Source organism: Ilyonectria robusta, assembly GCF_021365365.1.
Source record: "Ilyonectria robusta strain PMI_751 chromosome Unknown BGZ61scaffold_7, whole genome shotgun sequence".
Taxonomy (NCBI): Eukaryota; Fungi; Ascomycota; class Sordariomycetes; order Hypocreales; family Nectriaceae; genus Ilyonectria; species Ilyonectria robusta.
Genome location: NW_025764441.1, coordinates 1,516,576 through 1,537,230, shown reverse-complemented (window position 1 = coordinate 1,537,230; position 20,655 = coordinate 1,516,576). Strand labels below are relative to the sequence as shown.

Below are 20,655 nucleotides of genomic sequence, written 5' to 3'. Positions count from 1 at the left end.
ATCAGTCTAATGTAACTTCTTTCCATCTAAGTCTCGAAAACTCCAAGGAGCTCATCCTCAGGAGAGAGGACAAGGCAATCAGGTGGCGAAACACCATTGGTCTCAGGCTCAACAATTCCATCACTGTTGACATTATCCTCGTTGTAAATAACCGCGTTGGTCAGATCAACGGTGCCCTCAGTATCACCCCAGTTCTGGGGAGCGAACATGATGTTGGAGTGCGCCTCCAGCATGATGGTGTTGGGAATATCCTCGGATCGCGTGTAGTGGTGCATGCCTAGGTTGGCCCAAACAACCAGATCCTCCTGAACCAGAGGCTCGCCGTCGAAGAACTTCCAAAACTCAACCAGCGGCGCAGCGGGGGCGTTCTGGTTTAGTGCGGCCGACGACGAATGCTCCGAGTCCTTCTGGCGCGAGACGGCAAAGGCTTGCTTCGCGAACTCGGCCGACTTGAGGAAGAAGGGAGACTTCATGGACGCGAGGTGGACGTTGGAAAGACCTGGGACGATGCGGTAACCACGAGGCACTCCCCACTTGTTCACCTTGTCCTTGTTGATGACGGTGTACATGGTCTGTCCATTTGCGGGAACGCCAAGGAGGCCTTCGTCCTCAGTCTGAAGCTCGGTAAACTCGTATCCCATCATCTCGAACTCGCCGTGCTCCGGGAACCAGGGCTGGGTCACGTTCTTGACCACGATTTCGGTCTTCAAGAAGGTGTTGTCAGTGCCGAGCAAGTCGAAGTCGACCTTGAAGTTCATAACGTGGGTGTGGAGAGTTCCAGCAATGGTCTCGGCAATGCGAGGGCCCCATTTGCCTTCGTCGTCTGGGCGGTAGTAGTTACCCTGGACGTAGCCAGAAGCATGAGCGTCAACGGAAACTGTGCCGTCAACATAGAAGGAGTAATCCCACAGGTAGTCGTAGTTACCAACGGTAGCGACCTGGCGCACGACGAGCTTGGATCCCTTGGTAGCCTGGACGTAGCTCTGGTCGACGTGACGAGTGATAGGGGTCCCAATGTCAGTCTCGAAGATGCAGATGGTGTTGTTGAAGTTCGTGGTCGAAGTGCCGTCAGTGAAGCTGGGGCTCCAGTAGGTGGCATGATACGGGCAGTCATAGCCAGGAATTAAGCGGCTTGCCTGAGCGCCGATGCCGTAGAATCGATCCATGTAGGCAGTGCCGGCTTGGAAAGGGTTGTTTCCGGAGTATTGGGCGATGGCATCTATATCGCTTAGTTAAACATCTTGGGGTAAGAAAGAGTGTGACAAACCTTGAAGTGAGAGCTCGTACATGATTCGCTCATCCTTGAACTTGATGTCGTAGAATTGGATGCCAACATCTCGATCGAAGCGAGTGTAGAACTTCCAGCCAAGGTACTCGACGTAGCTGTTGTCGTTGTCAACGGAGTATCTCTTGCCATCCAGCTCAAGAACTGTTGGGGCGAGGCGGTCCTCAAGCTTTCTGACGGCACCGAAACGATCCTTGTGCAGGAAAGTTGTGTTGGTGGTGGGGGGTGTTGATTTGATAATCTTGCCCTCTTCGTAAGCCTTTCGGAAAGCATCGACAGTCTCGTATACAACCAAGTTGTAGAGGACCATCTTTGCCGAGTACAAAGACGGGTCAGTTCCAGTCACATCAAAGCTCACGTAGAGATCCGAGGGTTGGTCATATGGTGCGAGTCCTGTACGTCGCCATGGTGTCCAGATGAGAGAGGAAGTGCCATCCTTGGAGCTCGGGTTCTGAACAAAGTAGGTTGCATTGTTCCTCTTGTCGCCCGAGCCATAGTAGGCAAAGTCAATCAAATCCAGGGTAATGTCGGCAATGCTGGCCATGGTCTTGCCAACAATGGTGTCAATGGCAGCACTGCGGGGACCGTCATTGTACCCAGCATTTACAAGGACCTTGGGGCCGTTGACACCATTGTAGAAGTAGTCAAGGGTCTTGATCTTGGTGTCGCATCCAATAGGGAAAGGGCCCACCTGTTTACTGTGAGTGCGGTGAAGCTGAAGATCAAAATGGGAACATACCATGTAGTCAACAATGCCAGGGACCTTTGCAGCGCCTTCATAGAGCGTCACTCTGGCGTATCGGGGGACCTTGGTGGCGTTGCCATCGAGATAGTTGAGGATGTCGGTTTTGTTGGGCTTCAAGACCTCAAGATGAGAAATGTAGTTGTCACTCATGGAAAGGTCTGGGCTGGCCGAATCCGTCAAGTTGAGTCCGGTTTCCTCATTCAGAAGGAACTTGACCAATGATGACAGCTCATCTTCAGTCAGAGGCTTGAAAGGCGTCGTCTTGGGAGCCGTGATGATGTTGTCGACTGGGACAGGGCATGTTTCAGCTCTCTCCTCGATAGCTCGTCGTCGAACGGAGCCTGCCTTGTAATTGTTTGGCCCGGAATGGACATTCCAGGTTCGGCGGGGGGCGGCAGATACTCCTAAAGCCAGTCCCAAGAGGGTGTTGACCAGGATTGAACTCTTCATTGTGAGCTTTGTTGATGTGGTCGACTCAGCCTGGGTTTGAACTTCAAGAATGCTCTGAAGGAAAGGAATCCGTTATTTGAGAGAGAATTGAAGGCCTCTTATAGACAGCCAAGACATGCAGTACGAGTTACACTGCATTCTGTTGGTAGCCGACTCATCATCCAGCTTCTCACAATCATTGCCTTGAACGGCACGCAGCTTCACGGAAAATCTTGTGAATCGTCGAACCCACTCAACGGTGTTGAACTAGCTAGCACTTCTTTGGAAAAGATACGCATGCCGAAGGCTGGAGTGCATATTGTTTGTCGCCAAGACTCAAGTCTTGGCGATCGCCATGATAAGGCCTGAATAAGTGTCCGACTACTCCGTATGGTATTCTCGACCCTGCTAGGGTCACGGTCGCACGTGGCTATCTAACGCTTCGATTTATTCGTTATGGGGTATTTCTAAGCCGACGTCGGTACGGTGTGGGAGAGAATGCTTCCAAGTCATATCCGGCTGATAAGGCTAGGCAATGATAAGGTTATGTAACAGGATCAAGTCTGATAAAGACGCCAAATAAACGACAAAAGAACAAGGTTAATGCTAAGCGTGGATTAAAGAGCGACCAAACATGACTCGGCGGAATGGGGGCGAGAAGCGGGGAGGATTGAGTCCCACCAGATCTACCCGAATTGGGACACGATATCCTGAACCCCAGACGACTTGATAAGAGCAAGGATGCCCATGAGTTCGTGAGCGATTAGACCTGCACTGGACGCTCACCTGGATTGACCGGGCCTGAAGTGAGCAGAAGTTGCAATTCCAACGCTGTAGATACTGACGACGCCGTATGACGAATACCTGCCCCGGATGAGGGACATAGATGCCCCCATTGACCCCCAATCTCGATATCTCGGCGTCGGAGCCGGAAAGATGCCGGTGAGGGGGACGTAACAGCGAGAACCGGCATACAGAGTCACCGAGATCCAACGGCATCTACCCAGCAAAAGATTCAATTGCAGACCCCAGCAACGTGGCCAGCGTCGGTGAAACAGGCAAGATGGGAACGACGATGACGAAGGGCGAGCCGCAGCTTTATTTCCGTCGATCACGCACAGGTCAGTCCGAAACGCCCTCAAACGCCCTCAGACAGTGTGGGCTGATGCCGCTCCAGGTTGCCTGACGTGTCGAACTATCCGCATCAAGTGCGACGAGAAACGCCCGCAATGCCAGAACTGCAACGACAGGGGGGTGGCTTGTGACGGGTACACGAAGCAGTTGAAGTGGGTGAGCGTTGGCTTCGAGCCGCACATGTTGTCTCCACCTCCGACGCCGAGACGCACGAGGACGACGTCTGGCTCGGCTTTCAACTCGGCTGTCAACTCGGCTGCGGCCAGTTTCACTCTCCAGCCGCCTCCCAGATCTGGTCTTGCCTTTACATCCCCGAGGGACGCCCATCTTCTCAGTCACTGGGCCGAGTCGTTTATAGGACTCGTCTTTCCAATCCCCGACGTCGCTTTCGACTTTAGGGCCGCCAATTTCTCATTGTTCATAGATGGGGAGTCTGCCCTGTTTCAAACCACATTGGCCAGCTCTGCAGCGCACCTGGTGGCCGTTGGCTCATTGTCGGAAACCGAAGCCCTCGAGATACAGCACAGGGCATTGCATGCAGTCATCACGTCGATTAGATCAAGTAAGCCCACCACAGGCGGCCGGCCAGTATATCTAAGTGATGACTGCATCTCCGCGTCACAGAGCCTAGCAGGTACCGCCGTTATCCGGGGTTGTGACTTACAAAAAGTCCTCATTCATATCCAAGGGACTGTATCATTACTGAAAGCCCGCTGCGCTTGGGACCGCTCGGCTGGAAAATCAGACTCTGTGGTCAAATCACCTATCCTTGGACCAACAGTAAGGTTCGTGGGGTATTTTGATGTCTTTTGCAGTGTCCCCAGCCCGCGCAGACCCCTACTCTCTACAGCATTCTGGGAAGACTACATATTCCCTGGTCTTGATCAGGACATGGCTCGCTGCCGCAGACCGGACTCTGTTCTTGGCTATGCCGGCGGGATATTCTGCCTTCTTGGTGAGAGCAGTGGATTAATCTGCGACTTTTTCGAGGCCCACATCGGAGTTGCGACCTTCTCCAGTCGACAGAAAGCCATTCTGCAGAGGCTAAGACATGCCATGCAACACATCCCTGCAGCACAATATCATGTCGAAGCGCCTCTAGATTCAAGTTTCCGCGGTGATTCCTGGGAGACTGTAAACGACAACGCGTGTATCGCAGCAGCCATGTCACATGGCTTGGCGACAGAAATCTTCCTTCGTCGCGCCAACATAACCAATCCAGCCACAATGGCTCAACTTTCAGCAAATCTCTATAATTCCGTACTCGGAGTCCCACTCGACTCGAACTCTGTTACTATGATGGCCTGGCCACTTTTCGTGCTCGGGTGCGAGAGCGTTCCTGGGAGCACTCGTGCCACGCAGGTGGTTCAGCTGCTTCAGGGCATGATGGAAAAAATGAATATCCTCAACATTTCGAGATGTTTTGATGTGCTCAAGGGTGTCATTTGGCCTCTAGCAAACAATCACAAAGTGATCGAGTTGGGCCCGGAGGGAGAGGAATATCTCCACTCTACGCAGACAGACTGGGTCCATTATTGTTGGAGAGAGGGAATAGAATTATGTCTCGTTTAAGCCTACGAGAAAAATGTAAAATATGTTGACAATATTGAGAGTACTCATGTGTTCAAGGCATGGGTATCTGTAATCGACTAGGCACGGAGAATGTATTAGAAAAGGGTGAGTTTGACAGCATTCGATCCAATAAACCATATCACAAATGTCAAGAACCGTGACTCGGTCATTCGGGGTCTTACAAATCCGACTTATGGGAATAAGGTTTTTCGCGATGCCATCCGCGTGTACCTATGCAAGGTCAGAACAATCTACGTGGGCGATTCGTACAGACAACTGTCGAAACGGTCGTACTCCGAGCTCATCGAGGATTTTGGTGGACCGGAACGTTTGTTTGACATCGTTTTGACGGATGTAAGGCACCGTACGGATTGGTGGAACAAGACACAATCAACCAATCTCATACTTAATTTCCCAACATCCTTTTGAAATGTATCAGGACCCTAAAATTTAACGCATCCTTTGTATACTAGCATCATCAGTCCTTGATTATTACTAGCGTGGTTCATCTTGTTAGCTACCAGCCGAACATGATACGCCCACGTTTACCAGTCCACGGGTCAATTGGATGCCATCCACGGTTGCCGATATCCCGGTATGGAATTCCATCAGCCTGGTCTTCCTCGTCGTCACTCTCCAGCTCTTGAGCAAATGGCGTGGGGTGTGCGATGCAGTGGTACCTAATTTCCGGCCAGGTGTTTTGTGGTATGTCCTAGGGTAGGTCGCGGCCACAGAATGGCGAGTCTTTCGTCTGTTCGTAGTTAAACCCTTCCCCCCGTTTGACGACGATCATAACGTCTTTACCCCCTCACCATTCGCCATGATTTTTGCATTCTCCTCCCCCTTATCCCCGTCATGTCCCTGGTAGCCGCTGGCCTGCTAGCCATTGATCCATTTAGCTCCGCTTCATCACACAAAATCATGATGACAACACGCAACGATTGTGGGTATCAGCGGATGCATTCCAAGAGATATTGCGCGTCTAGCAGCCGCCCTAACCGTAGTTTCATAGGTGGACATATTACAATCGCTCCCGAACGAGATAGTGGGTCTGTAGTTCGTCAATGACGTTTAGCTGAATGTCTGCCTAGACGATTGCGACGAAACGCGCGTCCTGATCTCCACACTCATATACCAATAATAAATCACTCAGGGTATATGTGTGTGTGTAAAAGATTATATATAGCATCGACACGTTTATATCCCATGGGATATCCATCTTGGCACTTCATATTCAACACTTCTCACTTGAACAACATTGAAATGGCGGCACACGACAAACACCCCAGCTCCAACATTCCCGTGGAGCTCACGGAACAATGGAGTGCCATTGACGAGTACGCCATGTCTCACCTCCACCCAATGAATAGAAACAACAATGCGACTGTTCAGACATCTCTCGAGACTACTCTTGCCGCGACGAAAGAGGAAAAAATGCCGCTTGGCAATGTTTCTCCCGCGTGGGGAAAGTTTCTTACTCTTCAAGCGCGCGCCATCAAAGCCAAGCATATGCTGGAAGTCGGAACCCTGGCTGGTTACAGCGCCATCTGGATGGCAACGCAGGTTCCAGGTTTGAAGCTCGATACCATTGAATTTTTGCCCAAGCATGCCGAGGTCGCCCAGCGCAATATTAACGCGGCCGGTGTGGCAAACCAAGTGACTATCCATCAAGGAGCAGCGCTGGATGTCCTAGCGGTGTTTGAGAAAGAGATTATCGAAGGAAAGCGAGAGCGATTCGAGTTTGTTTTCATCGATGCGGACAAAATGAACAGCGCAGCATATTTCGATTACGCCGTGACACTCAGCAAGCCCGGGTCCATTATCATCATCGACAATGTCATGGGACGCTTTGGGGTAAGTGTGGCAGAGGAGGATCCCCAGGAGGAGCATGCCAAGGGAGGAAAGCTGGCAATTGAGGCTGTAGGGAAGGATATCAGGGTTGATGCGACTGTTATGCAATTCGTGGGTGCAAAAGGCTACGATGGATATTTACTTGCTCTCGTACTGTAGCAAGTTAATGCTATGATGAGGCCGTGGCCCTCACCGACGCGTGGTCGTCCCCACACCAAACGCAGCATATCCGCATCGTGCGTGAATGAATCAATAAGATCTAACGCACTTACTACTTCGCGTTTACTGTCCTCGCCTTTAAGCCGCTATTTCGGATGAAGCCGAAGCTCCGAATTGCTGCACGGCAAGCAGTTCGGCAAACTCTCCGCGCGGGGTAAGTTACACGCGAACACCCCGGTCTCCGAGGAAGAGAAGTCGCGTCTCGAATGTGTCTCAACCAAACGATTGAGACACTGTGGCATGTTTGGCATTGGAAACGCGCCTGTTGCATTGTTGCCAACGCAGACACTTCTTCATCGTCGTCTGTAATCATCCATCTTCACAACTCGCAGCACGATCATCGCCAACAACCTTCAGATGGCCTGGGATCTGCTGCGCGGGGACTTCAACCCCCTCGGCTGGACGAGTCAGTGGCTGGGCCATGCACCATTAGATCTGTCCCTCAAATGCAACTCGAGCTCATTGTCGCTGCCCGAGATACCCGGAGTGAGCGTGCTCTCTGTCAGCGCGAATGAGCAACGCAACCACACCTATGAGCCTCCCGTCTCTCCGGGTCTGCCGTCAAGCGATACTCTACGGGACCTGAACTTTTGCAACATCACAGTCACGTACACGCACCCCGGATGGAACGACACTATCCATGTCAACGCCTTGCTTCCCACTGAGAATTGGAACTCCAGGTTCCTGGGCATCGGAGGGGGCGGCCTGGTCACGGGCGGAGGCATCTTTTCCCACTTCATGATGCTCCCGTTCATGGCATCAGGGTTTGCTGTAGCAACTACCGATGGCGGGCACTCGTCAGACCCCAGCGAGGCCATGCCGCATGAAAGCTCGTGGGCTTTGACCGCTCCTGGAACCGTGAACTGGCCTCTTCTCATCGACTTTGCCTCCCAAGCGCTTCACGACACCGCCACCATCGGAAAGGCGGTCACGGAGGCATTTTATGAGACGCCTCCCAAATACTCGTATTTCCATGGCGCGTCCACCGGCGGAAGGCAAGGCCACATGCTCGCGCAGCGATATCCGCAGGACTACGACGGCATCATCGCCCTTTTCCCTGCCATCAACTGGATGAACTTCCTGTGGTCCAGCATATGGCCCAAGTTCGTCATGGACCAGTTGCGCGTCTACCCCCGACCCTGCGAAGTCGACGCCATTACAGCTGCTGCTGTGGCTGCTTGCGACAAGTTGGATGGCGTGGAGGATGGGATCATTTCAAAACCAGCGCTCTGTGACTTTGACGCACATTCCGTCATTGGACAGACCATCGACTGTGATGGGGTTGACGTTGCCATCTCAACTGCAGCTGCGGATGTGGTGAGCAAGACATGGGCTGGACCCCGTAGCGCTACAGGGGAGTTCCAGTGGTACGGATTCAACAAGGACACTCATATGACGCGACCGCGCTTTGGACCTATCCTGACTAAATGCACCAAAGAAGGCTCTTGCGAGGGACAAACGTTTGCTGTCTCTAACGTCTGGGCTCGATACTGGGTCGTGAAGGACCCTAGTTTCGACATGTCTACCATCACCCACGAGCAGTGGGACGACCTCACACACGCTTGCATCGAAGAATACGAATCCATCGTCGGCACATCCAACCCGAACCTATCTGCGTTCAAGAGGAGGGGCGGCAAGATGGTCAACTGGCACGGAATGGTAGACCCTGCCATTCCCGTCAATGGAAGCACCGATTACTACGACCGAGTCTTGAAAAAGGATCCAGACGCCTCGGACTACTATCGTCTTTTCCTAGCGCCCGGCGCCGGACATTGCTTCGGCTGCGGGCCGACTCCCCCACTTACGATGGACTATATCGTAGACTGGGTAGAGAAGGGCATAGCGCCCGAGACCTTGCGAGCTTCAGGACCGGATGGAAATGGCGTCGCAGTGGAGAGGGATCTTTGCATGTATCCTCGGGTTCAACATTACGTGGGAGGTGATGCGACAGTTCCGTCCTCGTTTGCCTGTGTCTAGAGCACCTTCAAAAATTGTACAAGACTTGATATGGCCCACGAAGATCGCACAGCTAGACTGAACACTTCTTAAGAGTGTTGATCAACAAATGGTTTCAGTGGAATTTCGTTAGGGGTTAGTAAACATTGGATTATTCTTCTCAACGAAGTTGGATAACCCTTTGATCATATCCTTGAGAAAATAGAACGTGAAATGTATTAAATTTAGCCTCATTGTTCTGACCTCCACTACAAATGTCTTGGCAGGCTCGAATACCCCAATCTATGCGTCAGAATGTAAGAATTCGTCTAGCCTGCGCCTCGCAGCTTTTAGCTAATACATGCCGATATGGTTCACCACCAGACTAGAGAAGGATGGCCGGATTCAAAGTCTCATGATATTGTCTTCAGCCCCGTTGATTGAAGACCGCATCTACAATAGCGCACTTGACAACGATGCTCTTGTCAGCAAGAGGAGTTGATTTGACTTGTGCGAGAAACAGCTGGGTTCCATTCAGTTTCGACTCACTTATGCGCCCGCAGAGGAGATGGACTAGCCAGAGCAGTGGCACGGTTTGCTGCTATAGTTCACACGGAGTTCCAACGGAATTAAAAAAACCCGCCAACTTCAAGAGCCGTATAGACGATAAATGTGATTCAGTCTCAGTGTTACTTTGAGCGGTTACTAGAGCTCATCGTGTAGGACCCCTTGAACATATTTAAAAAATGGACCAGTATCGCAGTTGGTTCGTAAGAGAATGATATTTCTTTGCACGTACAATAGGAAAAGCGGCGGTGTATTCCGGGTCTGCCGCATTCTGCGCTGTTTTAACAAACAGTGTGGCATCCCTCGCAAAAGCTTGTCATTATTTAGGCGCCGTCCGGTACAATCCTCATGGGGTACTCCCACTCAACAAGTTCAGCAAATTACCCGTAATGAGACTGATTCCCAGTCTTATCCCTTCCAGCGGGAATTGTTTTATTTCTTAGCTTAAATTTAATACTAAAGGTAAGCTTCTAGCCTGAGAACTTATGCTTTTACTTCGCGCATACTGGGAATTAGCCGATTGAAGGAAACCAGATTCCGCCAGCCTAACTGGCAACGTGGTTGGTGGTGGACATTCCATTGCGGGTTTCGCGTTCGGGCTCGGTCTCGGTCTCGAATCGAATTCCCAACATTCCAGGTTAAAATACCAGCCACGTTTGCTGATCCACCCAAGTCCACGTCTTACATGCAGCTTGCATCTCACTGCATTTGTAGCATGGAACCAACAAAAGTCGAGGCGGGAAAGATATGGGAAGAGTGAAGTGAATTGTCTCGCACCTAATTAATATGAATGGATCAATCTATTCGACAAAGAAAATATGTAGTACCTAGTAGCTGCCCTGAAACCTCCTCTCGTAGCTTGTCTCTAGGTTCCCGCAACCACTCTCTGGGTTCCCATATCCTGTCTCTAGGTTCCCGTAGCCTGTCTCCCGGTTCTTACAACCCGTCGCTAGGTCTACTTTCGGTGATGAGTAGTCTCCATCGCGTTCATCTCGGTGTCATTCCTGACAATCAGCTCGGCATTCAGCTTGACCGGGTACCACAAGAAAAAGAATGCCATCGTTAGAGTCATCAACGACGCATCAAAGACGTAGGTTGGCCACTCATGGCCCAACAAATATCCATCGCTGCCCATCGCATATTCGACTGTCCTGAAAATGTTTCGAACCATGATGAGTGCCGAGGTGACGTAGAGCATCATCACAGTCTTGCGCCAATCCGCACCCGTTGTAATCTTGGAACTCTCGTGTTGGCTAAACTTCGACTTGAACTTCATGGTGGTGAGAATGAAGATGGCAAAGATGACGATCTGCAAGATCAGGCCGCCGACGATGACCCACGGTCCGAGTTTCGGGTCGATGTTCTTTCCTTGGCCGGCCATGACACGGAGCCCGGCGCCGCTGGCTTGGACGATGAAACTAAAGACATCGCCGAACACGAAAATGACGGTGAGCCAGCGAGGAGCAATCATCGCGCATGATTCGCCGTGGACTGAACGAATGACTCGGCTCAGGGTCATGTAGAGAGACGCGGCAAAGAGAATAGGCGCGAGAAGGAGCAGGGTTGATTGCAGGACGTAGGGAATCAGTTTTCCGGTCTTGTCGTGCGCCAAGGCTCGGCCAACATAGCCAATAACTTCGACTGCAGTCAAGTTAGTAACTTGGATTACAAACATGGGCGAAATAAACACTTACAGAGGCCTCCAACGACAAACGGAATGCAGAACCACGTTCTGTGTCGGACCAAATTCCAGCAATGGGCTGCAGTCAAGATTCCGAAGATAGCGATGAAGACGACGGCGGCCGGCAGGGAGGGAATGTACTCCCACAGGAAGTGGCCATTGTAGCTTTCGAGTTGAGGCATGTTGGAGGAGTGTTTTGGGTGAATGCCAAGTCGGACGTCTGAGTAAAGAACTGTAAGTGGATGCTGAAGCAAATCTCAAACTCATGCGACAGGGAACCGTCTTTAAATATCTAATTGCTGTCATTCCTTCCGCCGTGATATTTCTTCAATAGGCATCTCGAGGGCGGGAATCCGGCACCGCCCAAAAGTCAATTTCTGATAACAAAAGAGCACGACGCGAGTGCGGAAGCGAGACCGAAAGCCGCGAAGCTTGCGGTGGCGGAGTAGCGGGCGGCCCGATCACGTACTAACATGATTGCAGCATATGGCGCATTTATTAGCAGTGCCAATAGAATCTTTCGACAGTGGCTTAATCGTGCTTTTTTCTCCAAAAAACCTGGCATTCACGATTCATTTGCGATCGCTAGCTATTTTTATAGGCCCAAGCCCCCATCTCGCACGTCATTGTTGATTTACGGATTGCGCACACCAGCATGAAAGCACTCGTCCACCAGACGGACAGACTGCGGCGAAAAGTTCTGCATCCTTAGCACTAGTCATTTGAGGCAGTGCTCTCTCGGGTTCTTCCGATATTCTGAACTCTCGGAAGATCACTGGGGGAATGATCGGCTCAGTTCAGAGACTACTCTGTAGGGCTGTGCACCCATTTTCGGTTTCGGTACGGAGTATACGCGTATTGCAATACGAAACCTCGCATCTAGGATTAAATGGTATTAAGTACGGGGCGATCTGCTGAGTGCGGGCGAATGAGCAGTGGTCCCCAACAGAATCATGCGAATTTCGAAAACATGGCCGCCGAGTTGTTGTCCAGTTGGCAAGATACAGAGATTTGATGCATTTTTACATCACGTACAACACCAAAAGCAGCTTGTTGAGCATCCGTTGCGAGATCAGTCAGCATCATGTCACTAACGGGGACCAAGGTACCTCTAGGTAAGGAACAACGAAGTGGAGAGTCGCGGCCCCCCAATGCAGTGCGCACATTCCCCACGTTTCTCTGGGCAACCTCATTCCTACGATGATTCGGTTGCTAGGGCAGGCTTGTAAGGAATTCGATATTCTCGCATTGTGATCTACGGCACGTGATGGTATAGCGGAGCAACCGCAACTTTAATTTAAATGGTTTAAATTGTTCAGGTGGACCCCAGGAAATACTTGGCGATGTCTTCCTGCAGATCATTATTGTCGGTGGTGTAGGTGCAGGGTAGTTGCCTCATCATTTTTTATCACAAGGACCAAATACCAGCATCAAACATTATCCATCTAGTGAGTAGGTCTATAGCCGGAGTTGGATCTGTCGGCGATTTCCCTCCCGGTCTATGTCCCGTTATAAGCAACCTATCCCATGTCTCATCTCACGTCATCTGTGGTCAGTTTGCCAAACATCTCAAAAAGAGCTGTACTACGAACATGAAGCTTGTGTGGGCACATTTTAGAGCTGTGACGTATTGCATTTATGCCTCTAACTAAATCAAGCAGTAGTCTGACGTGAGACATTCGTGTTTAACCAGAACCCTCTTTCGCGAGTCGAAAGTCTTCAGAAGATTGTCCATAGCCGTATTCTTTTATTGTCGTAGTTTGAAGTTCGAGGTTCATTGCTCAAACCATTTAAATCACCACTCTAAGCTGTTCATTCATCATGGTTCGATTCATCTCCGACTCCCGCAAACGCCCCGTCAATCAGCATGCTCCGCTCCTCTTAATCGGAGCCGGAGTCCCCCGCGCCGCTACGTCATCCATGCAAGCGGCATTCGAACAGCTCGGTTTCACGCCGTGTCTACACATGGCGGAAATAATCCCACATGCGTCCCGCCAGCAGCTCATGATCGATGCGGTGCGTGAAAGAGACACGGAGCGACGACAGAAGCTACTGCGTGAGCTGATTGGCGGCTACGAATCCGTATGCGATCTGCCAGTCGTTTTCTTCACACCTGATTTGATGGATATGTATCCAGATGTCAAAATAGTGCTGAACGGACGTCCAAGTTCTGAGACATGGGCACGGAGCGCCTACGATAGTCTCGGATTCTTCTTCACTCCATGGTTCAAATGGAGTGGCATGCTCTGGAAAACCGACAGGCTGTGGTATAAACTCAACATGGAGTGTGTTAAGTGGTCTAAGGCGAACTTCGGCACGGACGACATATTTTCTACGAAAATGTATGACACGTACTACGAACATGTCAGAGCGGACGCCAGGAAGCGTGGAAAGGAGGTTCTTGAGTTCAAGGCTGAGGATGGGTGGAGCCGCTGTGCAAATTTCTGGGCAAAGAGATTCCTAGCGGTCCGTTCCTACGGATGAACGAGAAGAAAACCTTTTCTATTATCAAGGGGATTATTATAGCGAGAGGGTTACTGACATGGACAACCCTCATTCTCGCAATTTGGGCTGCTCGGAAGTTAGGTGTGCGGCTCCTTCACGAGATTGCCACACCAGGAGTTTGATTGGTTGCCGAGTACATCTCTTTCCGTCAAATAAAGGATTGATGGAGAAAATCTTTATATTTAACCTCCCGGAAGAAAAGAAATCCCTACTGATGTGCTGTAGAGCATCTGAACTGCTCCCTGAACAGTGAGAGTCTATTGCAGAAAATGAAGTATCTAACAATCCCTCTGGCTACAAGTGCAGATCACCTTCAGCCGTTCTTTGCTCTGGATCAGGCAACGAATGAGACGGCTAATGTCATGGGTAACCATTTCATGTCAACTTCCCGGTGGTCTACTCACGTCGTGTCTCCAACTCAATGCAACTATGATCAACAGCGCATAGGCTACTTCCTATTTACACAACGTTCTGCCTCATTCAGACCTTCCTTACTGCACACACCTATTTGCCAACTGTCAAGCGGCTACCTTTGGGGATACCATCATGGGTCACATTCCATTGGCATGGGCGGGGCTAGAGGAGTTGAGCTGGATGGGAGAGGTTTGCTACTCACCGGTTGTCGCTGCCATGTTTGGTCCGGTTCAGGGGGAGCAAAAGAGGCAGGATAGTTCAGAATGTCTGAGACAGGGTAAGATTGAACTAAGCGATAGCTGGTTGTGGTTGTTGAGCTGTTAGTGCAAGCGGGGGAGAGGCGACGACGAAAGGCGCTAGAAGAAAAAGGCTGGATGGGTAGGTGTTTGCCAATACAAGATTGGAGCGTAGTGTAGACGCGACGGGTGACAGGAAAATGGATGCTAGATTGAGTAAGGAGAGGGATACACATATTGCAGAACTGCAAGGCGAGCAGATAACTGGATGAGGAGACGGTGAGTTAAATGCAGAACTGATTGCATAGATTCGCGTATGTCAGGGCAGATCGGGCAAAGGGTGAAGGTGAGTCGTAGATTGTTGATGGTGAGTGACTGTCAACTTCCTCCGGTGACTGCGTGTTCTGTCAGAACTGGAGGTCGGAAGACAGTGAATGTGAATCGTGATTGACGACGCTAACAGTGACGGAGCAGAGGCCGCGAAGCCGAGACTCAAGGGTTGATGGAACTAGCGAAACTGTGCCGGAACGTGTTCTCGACTGCTGAACGTAGACGGAGAACTGTTTCGATATAGAGGACAGAGGGATGTTGATAGCCGATGCTTTTTCTTGACAGGAGCTCGTCGCAGCTCGGAGGAGAATACTTAGTGAGAGGTGCCAATATAGGGGATCTGTTGAAACGTTGGCTGTGGTGTAGGAGGAGAATTTCTTCTATGATTCAGCTCACTTCAGTCCAGTCCAGTCCAGTCGGCAACCAACAGGCAAGACGCACAATCGCCGAGTTCTGCCTCGTAAGGTTCTTGGCGCTCGCTCACACACGTACATCCATCCACATTCAGTGCCGGTGGGCTTGGTGACTCGAAGCACCTGAGCTCCCATATCATTGGGAGATCAGCTTGGGGCAGATCTGGCTCGCCAGAGTGCCAACAGCGGGAGCTTGTCCTTCGATGGTCCGACTCGAAGCTCACTGTGTGCCTAGCCCAAGGAAGCAGCACACCGCACTAAGAATGCAACTGGGCAAGAAGTATCACGGTTTCGTGTACAATACAGGCTAACCTACATGTACCATGAGTCCTTTCCATTACCGTAAAATCTCACCTCTTTGGCCAAGTGTAGCGCCGCATTAGCGCATGATCAGGCCTATCAGGCCACTAGAAAGAACGTCAAGAGTGGAGTGTGACTCTAATAGTGGTGCGCTAGACTTTTCCAAAGAATTGAGATTTTGGGGTATTGGATTTCTGCCATCACCTAACTTGAACACAGGTATAAAGTGCAATGCAGCGAGCCAATAAAGGTATAATCTCAGACTATCCAGCAGTTTGATGTAGTGCAGATTGAGATAGAGAGGTCACTCTTGGGATTGAAGTACTGAAGTTCCCACAGGGTTCCTCTGTACGGGCAACGCGTTGTGTGTCGGAAGCAGCCGCGATCCCTCATTCTGTAGGCAGCCAATTCCCCTATCATACCATCTCCAATCAGGTTAGTGGAAAGGGAGCTGAAAGGGCCATTATCCACTCCTCCAACTGTCAGAGTGTGATGGGGTTGGGCATCCAAGATTGGGCCTGACTCATCGCCGGGGAGCCGGGGGGCCTGGGAGCCTGGGAGCCTGGGAGGAAGATCTGGATGTCACTTTGCGTCCGTGTTACGTTTAACGCCCATGGCCAATAGGAGTTTATTTTCCGGATGACGTACTCAGCTGGTGTACCGGAACTCGGCCGGTCTCCGTTGCGAGGGATGTGGAGCGTGTGTGTCTGCGACTTGGCAATTATTCTCACCCCGTAAGGCGGTGCCCTGGACTCAGCCCCCGCAGCACTGGCCGGCTTGGCCCTTTCCCATTGTCTGCCGGCCCGCTAGGGCGTTTTGACAAGCCAACAGAGAATCTGGGCGCGCGAATGGTAGGGTACATCTCATATAGGTACAAACGAGCAAGATGGCTACGTCCATATCCTGGCCCCTTATTTGGTTGGCAAAGCCGAGCGCCTGCTTATCCCTCCCCAAAAACCCCAATGCTCAAGTCAAGCTAGCCGATGAAGGTGGGTGATTTGACGCGTGTCCTAAACAGGAACCCAGCCCCTCAGATGCCGGAGAGATGGGGCCCTTTGCCGGACGGGAGGCTTGGTTAACCCGCCGGGTACGATTGAGTTTGTGGAGGTGGGTGGGGTGGGAATGTACACCAATAGTAGTAGCAGAAGGGTAATCACTGTGCATTCACACCGGAAGCAATGCTTTTCTGTTTATCGATTAAGCATTGGGACGTACTCCGGAGTGCCTATCGCATATCAGCCGCTATCTCCCACAGTCACCCTGTATCCATGGTGTGGGAAAATTGGGATCAGCGGCGTTTAATACACGACCGTGTTTGGATGGCTTTGTCAACATTTTGACCTCTCCGCGAATGCCATATGGCGGGTTGGACGGTAGGTTGGAACAGGGCAATCTGAATACTAGTTTGATCCGAAGTAATGGGCAGTACTCCGCTTCAAGAATTTAACTAGACCGAGCCATGCCGTATCTAGTTTCGTTTTAACCAGCAGCGCAGCCCCCGGCCGGAACACACGAGACCCACCCGGAGCCGACCGGAGCTCGCACAAGCCCGCCCGCTACGAGCACCGTGGGGCCGCACATCGCAGTGCGCACTGGGAAATCACCGGGGCGAAGAGAGACAAGAGAGCAGGTCAGCGGGCCTGAATGAGGATAGACCTACGCAGAGTGTAGTCATGAGTTGGTTGAGGGGTCGGTTTTGGTCGAGGAGTCGATTTTGGTAGGAGTCGCGTGTAACGTAGCAGTAGAGGGACGTTTTATCCGGCTGGGACGCAACGGGTCGGACAGAATCCAGATGTACATGATTCTACCCCCAGAGAATTGTCAATCTTTTATATGACTAGTATTTCCCAAGGCCGAGGAGGATTAATAAAAAAGATTAGGTTCGAGATGCATACTGCCAGGGTTCCACATCAAGGCGGCTCGGTTTACGCTCGGACTCACCATGCGATCGGCTGCGGTGAAGTCGATGGTCCCCATAATATATACATCACCGAAGCGCCGAAGCATCATCTTCAGGGCTACTGCTTCGTACTACGTAGCTCGGGAATACACGTCACAGGTTCATCCGTCAAGTTTCCTCAATCTTCACCTTGTACGACGTAACATTTCGTATCAGGCTCGCCGTTGATATCCATTCGGCCCGTGTGCGATACACGGCTCCCGCACTCTGGAGGAATGCCTACAGGTTTCGGTCAGATGATTTATGAGTCCACCGAGCTGAGGCGGCCTTCCCTCCAACCAGGGCCTGCGATCGGCAGTGCAATCACTGTGCTATTCGTGTGGGGGCGGAGCCTGCCGTCGATGCCCGGCGTTGTGACCATGGGTTCGGCAAATCAAGCAATAATCGCCTGGATGCTGCAGGCTGGTGGTGAGATGATTCCCAGCCTTATCTAGGGTGCAATGCAGCGGTGTGGCATGGAGCAGCCGGCTGCATTGGTGCTGACAGCCAGCTGACGTGACATTCCCCAGGCGGTGCACATGTCGACACGTTGTCCCGCAGTACTCGTCTGGCCATCGATGATTACGCGTTGGAGTGCACTTTGGCGATGTACTTTGGAGTATACGAGCCTTTGTGCAACAGCGACTGCATTCTGCCTGCGCTCTAGCTGCTCTTTATCCCTTTGACTCGACGCCAGACTCAGCACTGCCTCACACGACAAAAGCCGGAAAGAAACGCTCAATCCAATCAGCACAGCTTCTGTCTCTGCCGGTACTCAGCCGTCCGTATTTGGGGGCCTTTCTCCCCGCATGGCTTCCCTGCGTATCCATATGTAACGTCGCGTACGAAAACCTGGCGAATAAAGACCCTGCGATCGCCCCAGGGCTGATGGCACACTTGATATGGTGCCGCAATACCCGTATTTTATGTCCGGCGCGAGAGGCAGGATTCGGACCCTTTCGCAGGGAGCTTCTAAAATTGACCGGATCTGCATAGTATAATTTTAGATGCTGCGTGTTTATTGCGACCCCAACGCTGGAGAGAGTTTTAAGAAGGGAGCCGTCCCCACGTTTAATCCCGATAGCTCAGTCATCCCCTGGTCCCTAGAGATCGCCCGCCATGTCCATCAACACGCCCGCCGCAGGGCAGTCCGTCCCGGTCGCCAACCCAGAAGCCGTCTCGTATGGCAACGATGACCAGCTGTACAATCACTCGACCGGTACGGTAGACCTGCCGAGAGGTTGGAAGTATCGGCAATACCGCCTCTTCGGCTACACTCTGCCCTGGTATGCGTCGCCAAAGATCCAGCTGGGCATGGTAGCCTTTGTGTGCTTTCTGTGCCCCGGCATGTTCAACGCCCTCGGTGGAATGGGAGGCGGAGGCAAAACCGATGCCACGCTGGCTGATAATATGGTGAGTGTGACGCTGATATGGCGAGGCTGGGATGGCCTGCTCACCTCTGCGTGTAATAGAACACAGCCCTGTACAGCACCTTTGCCGTCTTCGGCTTCTTCGGCGGCACCTTTGTCAACAGGCTCGGCGTGAAATTGACGCTGGCCTTTGGAGGAGTCGGATACTGCCTTTACGCCATCAGTCTGCTGGTATCGGTGCACCACCATGTTCCGGGCTTCAACCTATTCGCGGGCGCTTGGCTTGGTGTCTGCGCGGCCATGCTGTGGACTGCGCAAGGCACCATTATGATTTCGTATCCCCACGAGGATCAAAAGGGACACTATTTTGCCTGGTTCTGGGGAATCTTCAACATGGGAGCTGTTATTGGAAGCTTGGTAAGTGCTTCATTGTTTATACCTGACATCAACCCTTCCGAGTGACTGTCGTGTGTGGCATTGCCCTTCGGATTAATATCTAATCATTTATACAGATTCCCCTGGGCGAAAACATCAACATCAAGGCCAACGTAACAGTGAGCGATGGTACCTACATCGGGTTCATCGTGCTCATGTTCTGCGGAGCGCTTCTTGCCCTTACGCTCTGCAATGCCAACGACATTGTCAGAAAGGACGGCTCCCGCGTCATCCTGATGAAGAACCCAACCTGGCAGAGCGAGCTATGGGGGCTGTACGAAACCCTTAAATTCGAGCCTTTTGTACTTTTCCTTTTCCCCATGTTCTTCTCGTCCAATTGGTTCTACGTCTACCAGCAGAACGCCGTAAACGGCGCGCACTTCGATACCCGAACCAAGGCCCTGAATAGTCTTCTGTACTGGATGGCGCAAATCTTTGCTGCCGGTATCTGGGGATATCTCCTTGATCTGGAGCAAATCCGTCGTACGATACGCGCCAAGGTTGCACTTGGGGTTCTCTTCGTCCTTACCTTTGCTATCTGGGGTGGTGGATATGCCTTCGAGAAGACATATACCCGCGCAACTGTCGCTGAGCCGACCTTTAAGCCAACTGACTGGACCGACTCGGGCTATGTTGGTCCCATGTTCCTGTACATCTTCTATGGCTTTTATGATGCTGCCTGGCAAGCCACCGTCTACTGGTACGCCCTTCAAACCCCTATCTGTCACATTCAATTGCTAACCAACCAAGGTTCATGGGTGCGCTATCCAACTCCGGTCGCCGTTCTGCAAACTACGTCGGGTTTTACAAGGGCATTCAATCTGTCGGAGCCGCGGTTGTCAACAACCTTGATGCCCGCAAGCTCTCGTTCAAGGCAGAATTCATCAGCAACTGGACTTTGCTCTCCGCCTCGCTTGTTGTTGCCGCTCCAGTCATTCTCCTCAAGATTCGCGACCATATCGACACGGAAGAAGAGCTCAAGGGTACCGACGCGACTCTTGCCGATGTCTTGCCTCAAGGCCATCCAGAGAAGACTGGTAACGTTTGAATAGTATGACGGATCAACTTCGAAGATTGACATGTTTGAGTGGCGACTCCTTATGAATACTAATCAATTGGGGTTTATTTCCTTAATTTAAGTCCCATGGTCCTACATAGACTTAATCATGAATATTTGAATGATTCACAACCGACATTCTGTTTGGTGACTAGTACGCTATGAAGACTCCTTCTCATGGGACAATTGATTTTTTATTTTAAACGCCGAACTGTGTTTTTCTTCCGTCGTAAAGAGC

At 51.4% G+C, this 20,655-nt stretch overlaps 7 protein-coding genes across 7 annotated transcripts; 5 read left to right on the top strand and 2 right to left on the bottom strand.

The window, feature by feature from the left end:
- Positions 1–26: 26 nt before the first annotated feature.
- BGZ61DRAFT_348788 (copper amine oxidase) lies at positions 27–2,480 on the bottom strand (the record flags this gene model as incomplete). Its single annotated transcript, XM_046240101.1, has 3 exons — positions 27–1,219; positions 1,268–1,976; positions 2,025–2,480. The coding sequence occupies 3 exons, from the start codon at positions 2,478–2,480 to the stop codon at positions 27–29; spliced, it is 2,358 nt and encodes a 785-aa protein (XP_046106303.1).
- Positions 2,481–3,081: 601 nt separating this feature from the next.
- On the top strand, positions 3,082–5,189 carry BGZ61DRAFT_449341 (fungal-specific transcription factor domain-containing protein). Its single transcript, XM_046245601.1, has 3 exons — positions 3,082–3,184; positions 3,246–3,577; positions 3,634–5,189. Exons 2-3 carry the CDS (start codon positions 3,523–3,525, stop codon positions 5,163–5,165), a joined length of 1,587 nt encoding a protein of 528 aa, XP_046106302.1. The 5' UTR covers positions 3,082–3,184; positions 3,246–3,522; the 3' UTR covers positions 5,166–5,189.
- Positions 5,190–6,357: 1,168 nt separating this feature from the next.
- BGZ61DRAFT_449340 (O-methyltransferase-like protein family 3) lies at positions 6,358–7,240 on the top strand. Its single transcript, XM_046245600.1, has one exon. It carries the CDS (start codon positions 6,372–6,374, stop codon positions 7,173–7,175), a length of 804 nt encoding a protein of 267 aa, XP_046106301.1. The 5' UTR covers positions 6,358–6,371; the 3' UTR covers positions 7,176–7,240.
- Positions 7,241–7,311: 71 nt separating this feature from the next.
- Positions 7,312–9,414, top strand: BGZ61DRAFT_449339 (Tannase/feruloyl esterase). Its single transcript, XM_046245599.1, has one exon. It carries the CDS (start codon positions 7,593–7,595, stop codon positions 9,210–9,212), a length of 1,620 nt encoding a protein of 539 aa, XP_046106300.1. The 5' UTR covers positions 7,312–7,592; the 3' UTR covers positions 9,213–9,414.
- A 1,070-nt stretch (positions 9,415–10,484) lies between these two features.
- On the bottom strand, positions 10,485–11,656 carry BGZ61DRAFT_388108 (RTA1 like protein-domain-containing protein). Its single transcript, XM_046242775.1, has 2 exons — positions 11,432–11,656; positions 10,485–11,378 (listed from the first exon to the last, which is right to left on the bottom strand). Exons 1-2 carry the CDS (start codon positions 11,598–11,600, stop codon positions 10,693–10,695), a joined length of 855 nt encoding a protein of 284 aa, XP_046106299.1. The 5' UTR covers positions 11,601–11,656; the 3' UTR covers positions 10,485–10,692.
- Positions 11,657–13,162: 1,506 nt separating this feature from the next.
- On the top strand, positions 13,163–14,178 carry BGZ61DRAFT_449336 (uncharacterized protein). The gene has a single exon (XM_046245598.1). The coding sequence runs from the start codon at positions 13,240–13,242 to the stop codon at positions 13,900–13,902; it is 663 nt and encodes a 220-aa protein (XP_046106298.1). The 5' UTR covers positions 13,163–13,239; the 3' UTR covers positions 13,903–14,178.
- A 4,367-nt stretch (positions 14,179–18,545) lies between these two features.
- BGZ61DRAFT_418003 (major facilitator superfamily domain-containing protein) lies at positions 18,546–20,595 on the top strand. Its single transcript, XM_046243420.1, has 4 exons — positions 18,546–18,968; positions 19,028–19,342; positions 19,438–20,060; positions 20,111–20,595. Exons 1-4 carry the CDS (start codon positions 18,675–18,677, stop codon positions 20,406–20,408), a joined length of 1,530 nt encoding a protein of 509 aa, XP_046106297.1. The 5' UTR covers positions 18,546–18,674; the 3' UTR covers positions 20,409–20,595.
- The last annotated feature ends 60 nt before the right edge of the window (positions 20,596–20,655 follow it).

Bases quoted from the DNA above. Each gene is read 5' to 3' on its own strand.
- BGZ61DRAFT_449340 (XM_046245600.1), top strand. From the start codon at position 6,372: ATGGGATATCCATCTTGGCACTTCATATTCAACACTTCTCACTTGAAC.
- BGZ61DRAFT_388108 (XM_046242775.1), bottom strand. From the start codon at position 11,600: ATGCCTCAACTCGAAAGCTACAATGGCCACTTCCTGTGGGAGTACATT. The intron at 11,379-11,431 runs GTAAGTGTTTAT...ACTTGACTGCAG, and splicing joins GTTTGTCGTTGGAGGCCTCT to TCGAAGTTATTGGCTATGTT.
- BGZ61DRAFT_449339 (XM_046245599.1), top strand. From the start codon at position 7,593: ATGGCCTGGGATCTGCTGCGCGGGGACTTCAACCCCCTCGGCTGGACG.
- BGZ61DRAFT_449341 (XM_046245601.1), top strand. From the start codon at position 3,523: ATGGGAACGACGATGACGAAGGGCGAGCCGCAGCTTTATTTCCGTCGA. The intron at 3,578-3,633 runs CAGGTCAGTCCG...CTGATGCCGCTC, and splicing joins TTATTTCCGTCGATCACGCA to CAGGTTGCCTGACGTGTCGA.
- BGZ61DRAFT_418003 (XM_046243420.1), top strand. From the start codon at position 18,675: ATGTCCATCAACACGCCCGCCGCAGGGCAGTCCGTCCCGGTCGCCAAC. The intron at 18,969-19,027 runs GTGAGTGTGACG...TGCGTGTAATAG, and splicing joins CCACGCTGGCTGATAATATG to AACACAGCCCTGTACAGCAC. The intron at 19,343-19,437 runs GTAAGTGCTTCA...TCATTTATACAG, and splicing joins GAGCTGTTATTGGAAGCTTG to ATTCCCCTGGGCGAAAACAT.
- BGZ61DRAFT_449336 (XM_046245598.1), top strand. From the start codon at position 13,240: ATGGTTCGATTCATCTCCGACTCCCGCAAACGCCCCGTCAATCAGCAT.